This window comes from Mchenga conophoros, linkage group LG13 (genome assembly GCF_057382185.1).
Source record: "Mchenga conophoros isolate Kocher_MC1m ecotype Shallow Benthic linkage group LG13, M_conophoros_male_GT1.1, whole genome shotgun sequence".
In the NCBI taxonomy this organism is placed as follows: domain Eukaryota; kingdom Metazoa; phylum Chordata; class Actinopteri; order Cichliformes; family Cichlidae; genus Mchenga; species Mchenga conophoros.
In genome coordinates this window covers 23010961-23024875 of record NC_140538.1, presented here as the reverse complement: position 1 = coordinate 23024875, position 13915 = coordinate 23010961, and the positions used below count along the sequence as shown (strand labels likewise).

The window sequence follows — 13915 nt, the reverse complement described above, 5'->3', positions numbered from 1 at the left end:
GTCATTCTTTTCTCTTATAGTAAAAATGCCCCATCACATGTGGCAACATCCGCCTCTCTCCTCTCATCACCACCTCCAGCCCTCATAAATAATTAAAGATTTAATCTGTGATATTTTCAAAGGTCAGATGCACAACAAAGAGAGAGAAATGCCAGTCCTTCCTCTGCAGGAGCGCGCTTGGTAATTACTCCATACTGGGTTTATGTTTTCACCTTGAAAGCTCTATCAAGTGGGCCAACAGATACGATGCATGCGGAGAGGGGAGGGAGGCATGCTATGATGAAAAGGTGGCGAGGCCAACATTACCAAACAATACTGAATCTGCCATTGTCAAAAAAATACACCTCATGAATGTTTTATTCTTTTGTTTGGAGCTGGGCGGGACCGCCATGACCATGGGGGGGAGCCGCCACGGCCATGAGAAGTGGGCAGCTGTACTCGGTGACAACCAGAGAGGACAGTCCCACTTAACCTGGCCCCTGGTTCACAGAAAGAGGCCACGGACACTTTCATGCATAAATGTCTGCTTCATACATTTAATGGATGTGGTCCTGATGGATTTTTTTCTCCTGATGCATTATCAATGAGAGCTGCTCTCCGCATCACGGCTCCAGCACCGCCAGACGGGGCTCTATCATCTATTTCCTTCTTCAGTGCTTCTCTCAACCAATGGAAATTTAAAAATACACCTTCAGGTGAAGTTTGAATCTTTAAGTAGCAGGCTGTCTTTGAGGTAGCATGGGCACTTGTATGTCTTTTATGTTGCCAGGTAAAAACATGAGCTTATTACAATATTGGCATATTATCATTGTTATTATTATTACATGCAAAATACATCCATGAAAAATACAAAAGTAGAAGTATAAAAAATCTGATTAAAAAAACATACGTTTCCATCTGACCTTTTCAAATCCCATTCTCTTTTTATGTTTCCCTTTCTTTAATAATTCTGCTAAAGCTGTCAGGCTGAATGACCACTCACTGAATATGTAGGAGTTCTAAAGTGGGGTTTTTATTGAAATCATATTCAAACGCTCTTCCACTCTGTTAGCGTAGCTGACTCATCTGCTTGTTCTCTCCCTCAGATTTCAGCTCAGAGTGGAAGGGTTATTTCGCATCGTGCCACCCTGGTAGTAAAATGTAGGAATATATGAAGCAAGTTTGCCTTCACTTGGAGGTAGCCTTAGTCTTGCTCTTTCCCTCTCTCTGGGTGACACACTTCACTAGTGCTCCCTTTGTGCTGTCTTGTCTGTAAAGCTGAAAAAGAAAGATGCTGTCAGACAGATGTGAAAAGTTGATTGTGTTTATCTTGCAAACAGAGAGTACAGGACTTTGATTTGATGTTTTTTTTGTTCCCCTACAGTCAAACACGACATCAACAAAGAATTGTAGGTTTTGTTGGGTTTTTTTTTATTTGTTTGCTTTTAAATTCACTCACTGTCATATGCGTTACTGTCCACCGCCCGTACCAGTGTCTCTCCTCCACGAATTTCATTCACTCTCGAACCTAATTATTTTTCTCATCTTTTTTCAGTATTATCATCCCTTCACGCAAATTGCTTCTTGGTATTCTTATTTTTCTTGTAGTAAATCTTTTCAGTGCTTGAGAGTATGTAGAGATATGCAGGAAATAAACCTGGAAACCCAGAAACAGGAAAAGATGGCCATGAGCTATACTGTAAAGTAGAAATCCGCACAAAAGTATTTTCACTACATCCTATTTTTTCAATTGAATGAATTCCATTTTATTTATGTATATACACACACACACACACATATATATATAAATACACACACACACATATATATATATATATATATATATATATATATATATACACATATATATATACACAAATATATAAATACATATATATATTGCACATTTTATATATACAATTTGATTAATCACGATTAAATATCATTCATTTTTAATATATGTTAATCCCATTTCATTTTGCATGAGCAAACAAAATCAAGAAAAAAGGGAAAATATACGCAATTAACTTGTTTACTGAACATCTTGAACATTCATGTTAACAAAAACATTCTGTAAACATTTATCCACTCTCTCTCTCTGTCACTCTTTGGGAGGCACTTCAAGTCCTTGAGACGAGGAACCAAAGCTATGTAAAGCGCGTGTTCTCAACGATATTAACAGGTCTGCAATGTGTCCGAGGTAGACTTACTGAGTCCCTGATGCTCCGTAAGTGATTTTTCACAAGCTGGGTGACGCATTAGCCAAAGTGCTAGCAGCATACGTATGCTTCACTTCAATGTAATATTTTAAGCCGGAAGTGCTACAGTGAAAAGAAAATTCCTCCTTGCACAAAGTGCATAAAACTTTATGTCGGTCGACTGTTCCGTCTTGTTATTTTTTTAATACTCAAATTTCCCATCGAGAGGGCCAAAGTGCTTTTATCATCATTTAGTTGATTGGCTCAGCTGCCCGTCGCTACCAGACCAATTGCCCATTTGCGTCTGCGCGAAGGTAACTCTACTTGGACAAACTGCCCAAAATGCGTTGACAGAAACATTTCAGGGATTTTAAGTCATTCTGCACTCCAGATGCGTTAATAGCGTAATTTCTTTTTTTTATGGCGTTAATCGTGATGACGGCTTAATCTGCGTTAAAGCGTTAATTTTGACAATTAATTGACAATTAATCTCGTTAAAATGACGTTAACGCCATAACACGGCAAATCTCCGTTAGTGAGTTAGCGCGGATCGCCCCATGCGTGGGTCTTCACGGCGTCAACACGTTAGCACGGTTAGCTAATTTACGCGTTTCCTACTGTTCTTAAGTAGAATTTTCAGGTATCTGTACTTTACTTGAGTCTTTATTTATCTGTAACGCCCTACATTTTTACACAAATATGTCTGCTTTCTACTCAAAATGCTCAATAATTTAGGTTTAAGACAGGACTTAGTATTTCCCATCACTACATGTCTTGAAAACATAAAACGTTTGCTAGCCAAAGGTACAGCTGCTGTATGTTCAAGGGAAAGACAACAATAAGAAATAACTTCAGTCAAAGATGGAGAAAGATGTAAGAAAGAGAGGAGAAGAAGAAGAGAGGTTAGATTATAGGGACTGCTCAGTGACATTTGATAAACTGGAAATTTTAACCCTACATGTAATGTTGTAACTGTTTTCTCACAATGTGAAATGTCCAGCAAAACAAATTAAAGTATACTAACTAACTCTGTGTTATTCAAGCGCTGCATGATCATACTGTGAAGGCTAAACTCTTTACTTTACAGTATTGTGGTCACAGTTGCAGTAATGCACTGGAGCAGAGTAGCTGCGGTGGTCATGGTCAGTGTAAGTTTAAGTTAAAACTAAATTTAAGGTGGTGCTGATTAGACTGGCTCACAGAATCCCACATTTATACAAGCTTTATAGTGCATAGGGGTTGGAAATCAGGCCTCAAAAAGCAGGACCAGCGACTGATCACGGTCTGTAGGTAGTATCTACTGGAGCTCGCAGCAGAAATGTGTTTTGTTGATCTATCTCTAATTGATTCTTTTCCCCCCACTGCATCATTACAGCTGATCTTGGGGTTCCCACATCTGTTGGATCCCACTTTAACCCCATTTTACACTCACTTTCCTGTTTTGGATATGGAGGCAAAGTCACCCATCTTCAATATAAGCAACAGCAACCAGAGTTAGTTTTTTATTAATGCTCTTTGTTTTTCTCTACTTGTGTTCCACTTAGCAGATGTTCAAGCTGAGCATCTTCATTACAGTTTGAATTTAAGTTGAAATAAAGTTTATATTCACTTCTGTTAATATTATTTTATTATGATGTTAACATCACAAGAGGTTCAGTAGCTCCAGTAGCTACTTTTTACTCATATATGTTGAGTACATTTCAGAGCCTGTACTGTTTCACTTTTGCTTGTGTAAAGAAGATAAATAAGTACTTAAGCTTTTATCGGGGCACTTTCTAACACAGGGATCTGTACCTAAATGATTGCATGTACCTTTGCCACCTCTGCCTAATGCACATCAAGGCTTTTTCACACCACTTGAGATTGTTAGATGGCTATCTATTTATCAATCTAGCCTTTCTGAGTAATCTCTAAGGATGTTAATTAATATGGAATGCCAGTCCCTGTAATCAAATGTGTGTCAAACTGTGTGCGTCTACGAGCAAAAAAGGGAGAACGGGAATATGTGTGTGAGTGTGTGTATTGGTGCATGTCTTTCTCATCCCAGACACAGCTGATTCATATGAGTCTAAGGGGTGTTTATTTGTCAGAAGTTGTGTCTGGCACCCTGCGTTTGTAGCACCCACTGTTTTTAACCTCCGCTCTGCCTTTGAGTTAGAATGTTTCTGTCAAGCAGCAAACCCAGCTTGGCAGGCCCAAAACAGCCTGCCTTTCCATTTTAAACATTCATGAACCGCAGTGCAGTGGCACCAATGCAGAAAGGTCACTCGAGAATGATCGGTTTAGTCGTATACAGCACCCTGCAACAACATGCCTACTTTTAATAAATAAATGCATTCATCACAGACCTGCACCTGGTACCCTGTTTGTTTTGTAACAGAAACAGAAGATGGTATTGCTGCACGTCTTCTTTACTGAATATTGCATTGAAGAAAATAATTTGAAACCATCCCTCACTCACTCAAATCTCACCCGTGACACTAATTGCACCGTTAAAGGGGCAGTTCACCCTAAACATAGCGGAACTTTCTCCTAAAGAATGAAGACTGCAGTCTACAACTCAGGTAGTTTCAGAGTAACTAGCTGAAGTTTTGGGGATGATAGTAGTAGTTCAAAAATGTGCATTTGTAAATATCAGTGTCAGCATGCCTTGTCAGGATAAAATGACAACAGTTATCCTCAGTAAAATACCCGACATTCAAAATGAGTAGAAAGTTACTGCTAAAGTTTCCTTGTTGAACAGCTGGCAGATGTGAATTCTCTCGGGCTTTGAGCACCAAAAAAGGCACATTAGTATAAAGTACAGTACTTCTATTAATGGGCTCTTTTGAAGTGCATAATTATGTTCAGCAAATGATGTCCAACAATGGCTTCAGGCATTTAATGAAGCAAGAGCGAGGTCTTTTATATTGTATAGAGCGCTTCCTCCAAGTATAACTTTTTGCTGTCAAGCTCCTTTTCTCGCACAAATGTACTTGCAACACCGAGCAACTTATTGGTCACATTGTTATGTAAGCACACAAATATGCATGAGCACCAGTTGCAAATGTTATCATCACCCTTTTGGTTGTTGTGTTTAAGGACAGTTCTCTTAAGTACAAACTGCAATGGTACTATAAAGATGCTGTGTAAATGGTCATAAAATGCGCACATTGTCATTTTATCTTTAGCAGTCGTGGGTTGTTTAAAGCACACAGACGTAACTGAGGCCATTAGAGAGTAATCACTGGGGATCTGATTCAATGTACTGGGAAGGGCTGCTGGAAGGGGCAGCAAAACAAATCACATTACACCTCAATTAACACCAGGGAGGCCTCTGGAGTCCAGTTTCATTCGTGGCAATAAAACTCTCTGTCTCTCACTAGCACACTTTCTGCATGCAAATGAAACACACACTGCACATCTGATGCAATAAACGCAAGCACGAAAAAGAAAAGAAGAGAGACACATTTACTGTATGTGTGTATAATTGCAATTTCAGCAGAGCTAGTTACAGTAGTGAACTGCCGCCCCTCCCTCTGACCCTTCCCGTCTCACTTGGTTAATTATGAAATGCTGCATCTGGCTCAGAGGGCGTTGAGCGGATAAGACCACCCTGTGGAGTGGCTGGTGTCACCATCAAGAGACAAGGACAGTTCCACAGTGCAGCTCAGGGCCAATTACCCACCTGCTGCATGACTGCAGTTCAGGGGTGTCATTTCATCCTAATACCAGTGCTATAATTGCTGTTGTTTTCCCAGTTAGAGGGTTATGGAAATGAGATCTTAAGTGCCACTCAAATTAGACCATGCTTTATAACTGGTCAGCTTTGTTTGAACTGTTAGATTCAAGAGCAGGAATTGCTCCGTGCCAACTATGATATTAGTATTAAATGTTCATTTAAATGAATTAGGGAATCTCGGTAACATATTAATCTAATTACACGCTCAATTAAGCTTAATTGTACCTGTTGAAACATTCTTATAGCCTATAGTGTTGCAGCTTTTTAATACATCATTTTATTTGTGGAAAAGAATTAATTAAAAAACATTTAAAATGTAACTTGAACGTGTTCTCATTAAACAAACCCTTTCCATGCTACTGCAATTGCTGAAGCAGCATCATTGTTATTCAGCTGTATTCTGGCAAGATTGAGAAACTGGAGCACATGGTAAACAAAACAGTAGCACGAGGACTTATCGCTGTCACTATCTGTTTTTCACACTGGCATTCTGGAATAACGTGTCTCCTGTTAATTTCACAGTCAATTCCAGAGGCTGAATGGCACTCTTCTTCTCTTGCCATTATTTCCCTCAGGGCACCACACGAGGGCTTCTAAAAGCAGGGGACAAATCAAGGTCAATGAAAAATTATAGACACTGAAAGGCTAAGACCTGTACTCTATTATGGCCTCTATGACAATCATTGCTGATATTAAGTTGGATGGGTTTGTTAAAACAAAAAACGGAGGGAAAAAAAGAGACAAGGCTTGGTCTCACAGGGATGCACTCTAAAATTGCCTTTCAAATTAAGTGTACAAACGTTCAGTAACTAAAGTAGAGAGCTTTCTATTCAGCGAACAGTGTAGTACAGATCTTAGCTGTATTAAATGTCCAGATAAGATGTTTTGAGTGGTAATGCAATCCTTCCCTTAGCTGCCCCTCACTCCGTAGTGACTAACCATTCAGTTCTATGCTTCAGCTGACTTTAGCCTCCAAACATATTAGTGAAGATGATGATGAGTGACAGGGACTTTTACATCTCGCCCTAATTAACCAGACACTCTTGTCCCCCCTTAACATTTACTATCGGAGAAGGGTTGACACATGCCCGTCAGTCAATCACCTCTCCTTCTGCCCCTCTTCCGAATGCACACAACCCTCCCCCATCGCCTTCACACTCGCAGGCCTGTTGCCACCAGTGTCACAGCCAGCTGGCATCAGTCTCGACGTCTCTTTTTCCCTTCTTCCAAATGCAAACTGAGAAACGGCACAGCAAAATAAAGAATATGAAAATCTCCATATGCCAGAATCAAATATGTACTTTTCAGTGCTAGTAAATCTATTTACCAGTCGGTCCAATATCGCTGGAGGAAAGCGGCTCTGAAGAGGCGCTTGTTTTTTATTTTGTCTGGCTCTTTCTAAAATGAAATTGCAAAGGTAGCCTGAAAATAGCTAGTATCTTTATATCAGCATACGATAATGATATTCATGTGACGCCTGAGCTACAACGAATGCAGTCTGGTGGCACATAGGTGGAGCACAGCGGTGCAATTTCTCCAACTCAACTCAGAGCGTTACTGACTACTACTAATACTGCAGCTTTTAGTATCAAATAAAGAGGCACGATTTTAAAAAAGCATCACCTACTGATGTAAGTTTGTTCACAGAATCTGTGACCACTGTAAAACAAGACAGAGTAGTACTGTGACATCTTTTCCCTTGGTGTAGTTGACCGAGTAGTAGATTTACTTTATGCACTAACAGTAACAGGAGCTTAGCTAGAGGACGTGCTAGACGCTTGAGAAAAACTGTGCTAAATGCATCCATTTGTTTGCATTGATCTTTATTTCATGGTGTGAAGGTGAACCATTAACGTCTTTCTTTGCTTTAGGAGTTTCCTGTATTGACTTTGGGATTCTTCCAAAGTGTGACCAGCCACTCAAATGTCCACAAACGACAAGAAGCACTGAACAACATAGAGACTGAGAATTTCATGTGTTTTTTAAGTCAACTGGCTCTTTCCTCAAGCTTCCCAGAACGCCAACCGCTGGCACATTCCTCTTCTTTCCCACAATCTAAATATTTGCATTGGTAATTGCATTTGCGCCCAGTTTTAGGTAAATGAGGGACACGAACGTCAAGCTTTCAGGGTTGCGTCACACAACCCAGGAAAGTGCAAAGCCCCACATAGCTTATAAGGCTTACTAACAGTAATTTCCAGCTGTAGTTGGAATAATAACAAACAGTGAATATAAAATGCAGTACTTTAGTTTTCCATTGAGGCAAAGTGTTGAAAATGAGTGGAACTGCAGTGTGTCATAATGTGGATTGATGCTCTCATAATAATCATGCTCCACTGTAAAAAAAAACCAAAAAAAAAAAACCTTCAGCTATCTGTCTTTCCTGCTCTTTTTATTTCTCTTTCATTTCGACTGCATGGCAACTCCAACCACAACTGGTCTCACTTATCTTGTAGCCTGACGTGATGTGCACAGCCGTGAGTGATTGCATATAATGAAATATTGCCGTTTAATATATCTGCATAGTGTGTACAGTGTCACTTTAGTGTCTTGTTTTAATCAACTTTTGTTACACACACACAATGGCGGTGTGGTTGGAACAGAGCGCTGGTTTAGTTTCACAGAGAAAGTCTGAATATTTGTCCTTTTATCTTTTCTTTGCAAAAGCCACACACTGATTTGATTTGAAAGTTGTTTAATTTACTTTTGAACAACAACATAAAAACAAATCAATATTTCAAACTGGAGAGACTGAGGCAATCAGCCCATCTCAGTCTGCAACAAAGCTCCATGAAATGTTTTACATCTTAGTCTAATTCATGCTCCTGTAAACAGACATTTTTTTAACATAAAGGAAGCAGGAAGCTTAGAAAACAACAATTGTGCTCTCAGTCAGAAAGCCATCTATATAAATACGTGCTAGTTCAAATACGTGAAAATGCAAATCGATCGTGGAGACAGTTTTCACGCTAAACTCTCTATAGGCTAGTTTGGAGTGGAAACAATGGTTACATCGCACGAGTTGTACATTCGATCAGGAGAAAAGCAGCAGAAACAAAAGTCCTGCTGGATTTCAGAACAAAATACTGTCGTCGAAGGCAAAAACACAGTTGACTGTAAATCGTTGGATGGACTAAATGAAATAATTCAGAACTAGAGTTCACTTCTTATCAGGCTACATTTCGAGGTTTTGCTCAATATGACACACAGTAAAAACAAAGTTAACAATCTAATTACCAAGCATACATTTGCAGCTGCAAAGGTGGCACTTCCAGCTGACATTGGACACAATGTGAGCAACAGTTTATACCACTCTATATAATTTATGCAAGCTTTTGGTGAATTAATAGAGCATATGGTGATATTACGTCTACAATATAAAATTTCCTTTAAACTGTGACTGAATATAGATCTACCTAACAACATAGAATCGTTGTTTGTAACAAGTTAACAGAGGACTTAATTGGAGGCACTCGTGGAGCCACAAATTTCAGACTTTGTTCATTTATTTAAGGTTAATTCAGTGTGTGGAAGCTCCATCGGTACGTAGTTTGAATTGTTCATAACAGCCAAACGTTAAAAAGGTCTACTCTCCTCTGTTCATTTCTATTGTTTTGAAATTGCTTCATTAATTTTTATTTCTAAAACAGCATGTCCTGAGTGTTGTGCTGCTGATTCAATCAGCTTTTTTTCTTGCAAAAGAATAACTGATTAAACTGTTATATAGTTGCTCTGTTTGGACACTAAAACCACAAACAGAAGTATAATGACTAACATCTGAGGCTGAGCTACCACTTCCCTCCACATATCCTCATTTACTCCTTTTTCTTGACAGCCCAGCTCCTATAAACTCCTTCCTTTTTACAGCGGGAAAATGGCTATCTGTGCCACTGTGTGTCTCATCACAGGAGACAACATTTTTTCGACGTTATCCTGAACGCAGCAAACTCCCATCTATCCTCCCGGACACGTTTTGCCGAGTTCGACAATGACTTCAGAACGGCCTAGTGTGTGAGGAGAAATCATCTGTTATTCGGCCCACGACGGTCCATACATCAGCTGCCCTGGAGTGGAGCTCGCTTCCAGGAGGCCCTCCCTTTTTTGTGCCTATCCAGCTACCTATCTGGACGGCCAACTGACAACATCAAGGAGATTTAGAGCAGAGTCTCAGTGGGCTTGGTCTGAACAATCCCAGTAGATGGGAAACCGTAATTACAGCTAGAAGGCTCACTGAGAGTCTGGAGCCTTGCAGAGATTCAGTGTCATAAGGCCAATAGATTCCTGGGTACCTGGTTGCTTCAGCTGTCAGAGCAGAAAAAGAGCTACAGATTTGAGCAAATTTGACTTCAGAGGAGGTGATTTAGTGGTTTAGCTGTCTACTTAGTCCCATAATTCTACCCAGATGGGAACATTAAGACTTTACGTTGACATTATTACTTGTGTATGAGTTATTTAAGATTAATAACACTTCAGAAGAGCCAATTTAACTTCACAAAATGCTTAGCTACCTATATTATTCTTAAAGGATATTTTAAATTCTCTCATGGTGTTAATAATCTGTGTTTAAGATCACTGCAATAAACTCGTGTGGTGTAGACCAAGATGAGACAATAGGGAAACAATAGGCACATAAATACATGACATACCCTGAGAAGATAGTTTCTCAAGCCCTTTAGTGACTCATTCGCAATATCTGCAGGATTTAATTAGGGTCAACATAGACAATAAAGTGCCACCCTGACCTACAGAGGCCCAGAAATTTACAGCAGGGTCCACACAGCCTCTGGTGGTGTCTGCAGCATTATCTATTTCTAAATCTTCCTGCTTCATATTCTCCACCATCTCCCTGTTTCACTCGACAACTCTGTCATTCTCCCTCTCTGTCATTCCGCCGCTCTCTTTTACTCTAACCTTTCAAGCCACAATCTCACTTTCTCCCACTCTCTCTATAAATATCTGTCTCTGAGACAGTCTTTTTCCCCACTTCTCCCGCTTGCTTCTGAAGAGAACAGGGGAATCTTCTATCCCCTGTGGATCTGAACACCCACTCAAGGTTAGGAGTACTACAGATGCAGGAGCTAACAGATCAGGCTTTTAACCATCACATAGAACTTAAGACATTTGTACAGGCCATTGCATTAATAGCCCTCACTGCCAAGTACTAAGTCACTTATCTACCAAAAAAACAAAAAGCCAAAAAAAACTATAGCTGGATTAAATTCTTTAATTTTTCATTCTGTTCCCGCTTTCTCCAAAATAATACAGCAGAAACACAATTAAACTTGTACATCCCATTTTGCTGAGTGAAAGCACAGTTTGTATTCTTACCCCTGCAAAGCAAAAGCAACAACATCTTCCTTTTATGCATCAAAGTTTTGTCATTTTCTCATTTCTCTTGGTGGTTTAAAAGGATTGATTTCTTTTGATCTGATGATCTGTACCTCCTAGCAAACTCAAAGAAAAACACAAAAACACTTAAGACTTATAAGGAGTCACCCTGAGAAAAGAGTGATTGCATTGTTTTCTCTAATGAATCATTCAAACTATGTAATATTCTTAATTATATTTGAAGCCATCCATCAATGCAAACTGTCACTGGGCCAGAGGAGGTACACCCTGGACAGGTCACCAGTCTGTCACAGGGATAATTTATGTGATAATTATGTAATATTTAAAACAGAGAGCATTATTTGTTTATGTCTGGTCCATATCTATAAACTACTCCAGGTTAGTTTATTCGAAGGTTCTATGTGTGAGTTTCTACTTAACTGTTGGCATCATCTAACAACGCACACTTGAAAAAGCAGCTCATTTGCACTTTTTTGATTTATATTGGGATTGTTACTAAGAGTGGTAGGATATGGCAACGCCCCAACTGGAAAAACCAGCCAAGACTGATCACACCTCTCCTACCATTCCAACATCCACATCTAAGGAATTGGAGCTTATTCTGTTTGTTAGTCTCACACGATGTGAATGTCTACAGTAGTGCATAAATTTAAAATGTAGCATAGCACATAGATACAATTTCAATATTCAACAAATAATGATTTTTCTTTCTTAATTCTCTCTGATGTGGGTAATGGGGTCAGCCAGGCCTGACGAAGAAATTACATGATTTAATGGCACCCCAGGGGAAGTTTAAATATAGCTCTGCATTCCAACTAGCCTCCGACGGCACAGCAGGACATCAGTTCATCCATAAACAAGTGTCCAAAGCCTGGATGGGCTTGGCTTTAAGTATTACTGTGAGCAAATATTGCATGATAGGGATGACGTGCTCATCTGCTATTGTAAACACATTTGCTCATTCATTTCATTATAGGGAAAACATGGGTGTGGGTGAAGGAAAGTGAAGGCTCTGTGTGTGGCTGTACATGTTATGGTGCTGTTACTGCACTGCCACAAGGTGGCAGGACAACACACATCTGCTCCACATGAAAAATCTTTATTAGTGTGTTCATCCTTGCTCCTCTTTCACAAGAGTCACACAGAAATAAATGAGAAAAAATGTAATTAGTTAAGCTAGTAACCCAGTGAATGAAGGTTTATTGAAAAACATGCAAGCAGAATAAATATGGATTAGCATTCATCATGTTATTTTGTTTTTTTAAGAAAAACCCGTCTTATTTTACATTCATATGAAATCAGTGTGTTCAAAAACCCACCAGGCAGCTTATTCCCTGTATAGTGCCTCACCAATCATCTGTATTCATGTTAGGAAAACTCATGTGCTGAGCCTCAAAAATGGTTTAACCACCAAATCTTAATTAACAAAACACCAGTAATGCAATAATGTGGAATTGAGAGAAGAGACGTCAAGGTGATGAATACAAGAAGACATGCTGTAAAAGACCTAAAACATCAATAGGGTATTTAACAGGACAGGTTTCAAGTGACGAATTTAAGTCCAATCCTCAGTCACACCGCATAGCACGAAAAATGCTCAGTGAAGTGTAACATTCAGTTCTCCCTGTGGAAATTAGTCTAATTCTGTGATCCTCCTTAAAGACTGATCACCTTTAGTTAAACTCAGAGCGACAGCACGCTCAAGTGCAAGCTGAAATATATCTAAAGGTTCAGTGCTGGAAACTTCAAACTGTAAATTGTGTTTGCCTAAAAGTGCGAACTGATTGAAAAATTAATAAATAATAATATTTGTAAACCCAAAAGGAACAGTACTTTCCAGATTGACGTAGCTAATGAAGCCTGACAGATGTAGGTTACATCTGGTCCCACTGGTAAAAAGCAATCCTCCATTTAAGACTCCAAGCTAAGCTAAGAGGAGGTGAGAGCTGCGGATACCTTTAATTTACTCAGCCTGCTGAATGCTACCCTCCATTCAATCATTCTCTCCGTAACGATTGGATGCAAGGCTGACTGGTCTGGATTCATCACGTCCTTTTCTCTACGCTTCACTCAAACTGCAATACCCACCGTCTCCCAGCACTCTTCTGTCAGCTTTCCTAGTTTACCCTCATGCAAGTGTCAGCCAAACCTCATCAGTTAGTGTCATGAAAAGGCAGCTCTGAGATGATGGTGGATGACACATGTCATCCCAAAGGGCTTTAGTGTTTTCAGCCAAAACATCACACAATGCATTCAAAGAAGATCTGATTCTAGCAGCTTTGCAATTTAAATGAAGACTTTAAGAAATCTAGACACACGTCAAACAGACAGCACAATTTCCGATTGCCCTGGGTTGGGAAAGGAAGAAATTATGTCTGTCAAATGAATGTGAAAGCTATAGTGTCATATCTATAGTTATAAGTGATTGGTGTTTAAATGACATGAAAATGAAAAGTATCAGATGGTGCAAAATGCCCCATATTGCAGTTCAAACACTGCCAGCAGAAGAGCCAGAAAGAAAGAAAGAAAGAAGCTAGTATACAAAACACTTCCTAGCATAATGTTCAGACACGCACTTGCATTCCAAACTACAAGTTCCTCTTAACACTATCACTGTTCTGGTTCACATGTTCAGCTTGTGAACACCCACTGAGACAAACTCTCCTAA

General features: G+C 39.5%; 1 protein-coding gene across 1 annotated transcript in view; it reads right to left on the bottom strand.

Moving 5' to 3' along the window:
• Positions 1 to 958: 958 nt before the first annotated feature.
• The window catches only part of tasp1 (taspase, threonine aspartase, 1), an 82307-nt gene continuing 69350 nt past the window's right edge, over positions 959 to 13915 (bottom strand). Inside the window, exon 14 of the mRNA XM_085297281.1 lies at positions 959 to 1257. Coding sequence (XP_085153407.1) covers positions 1168 to 1257 — 90 coding nt within the window. The 3' untranslated portion in view covers positions 959 to 1167. The remainder of the gene's footprint in view (positions 1258 to 13915) is intronic.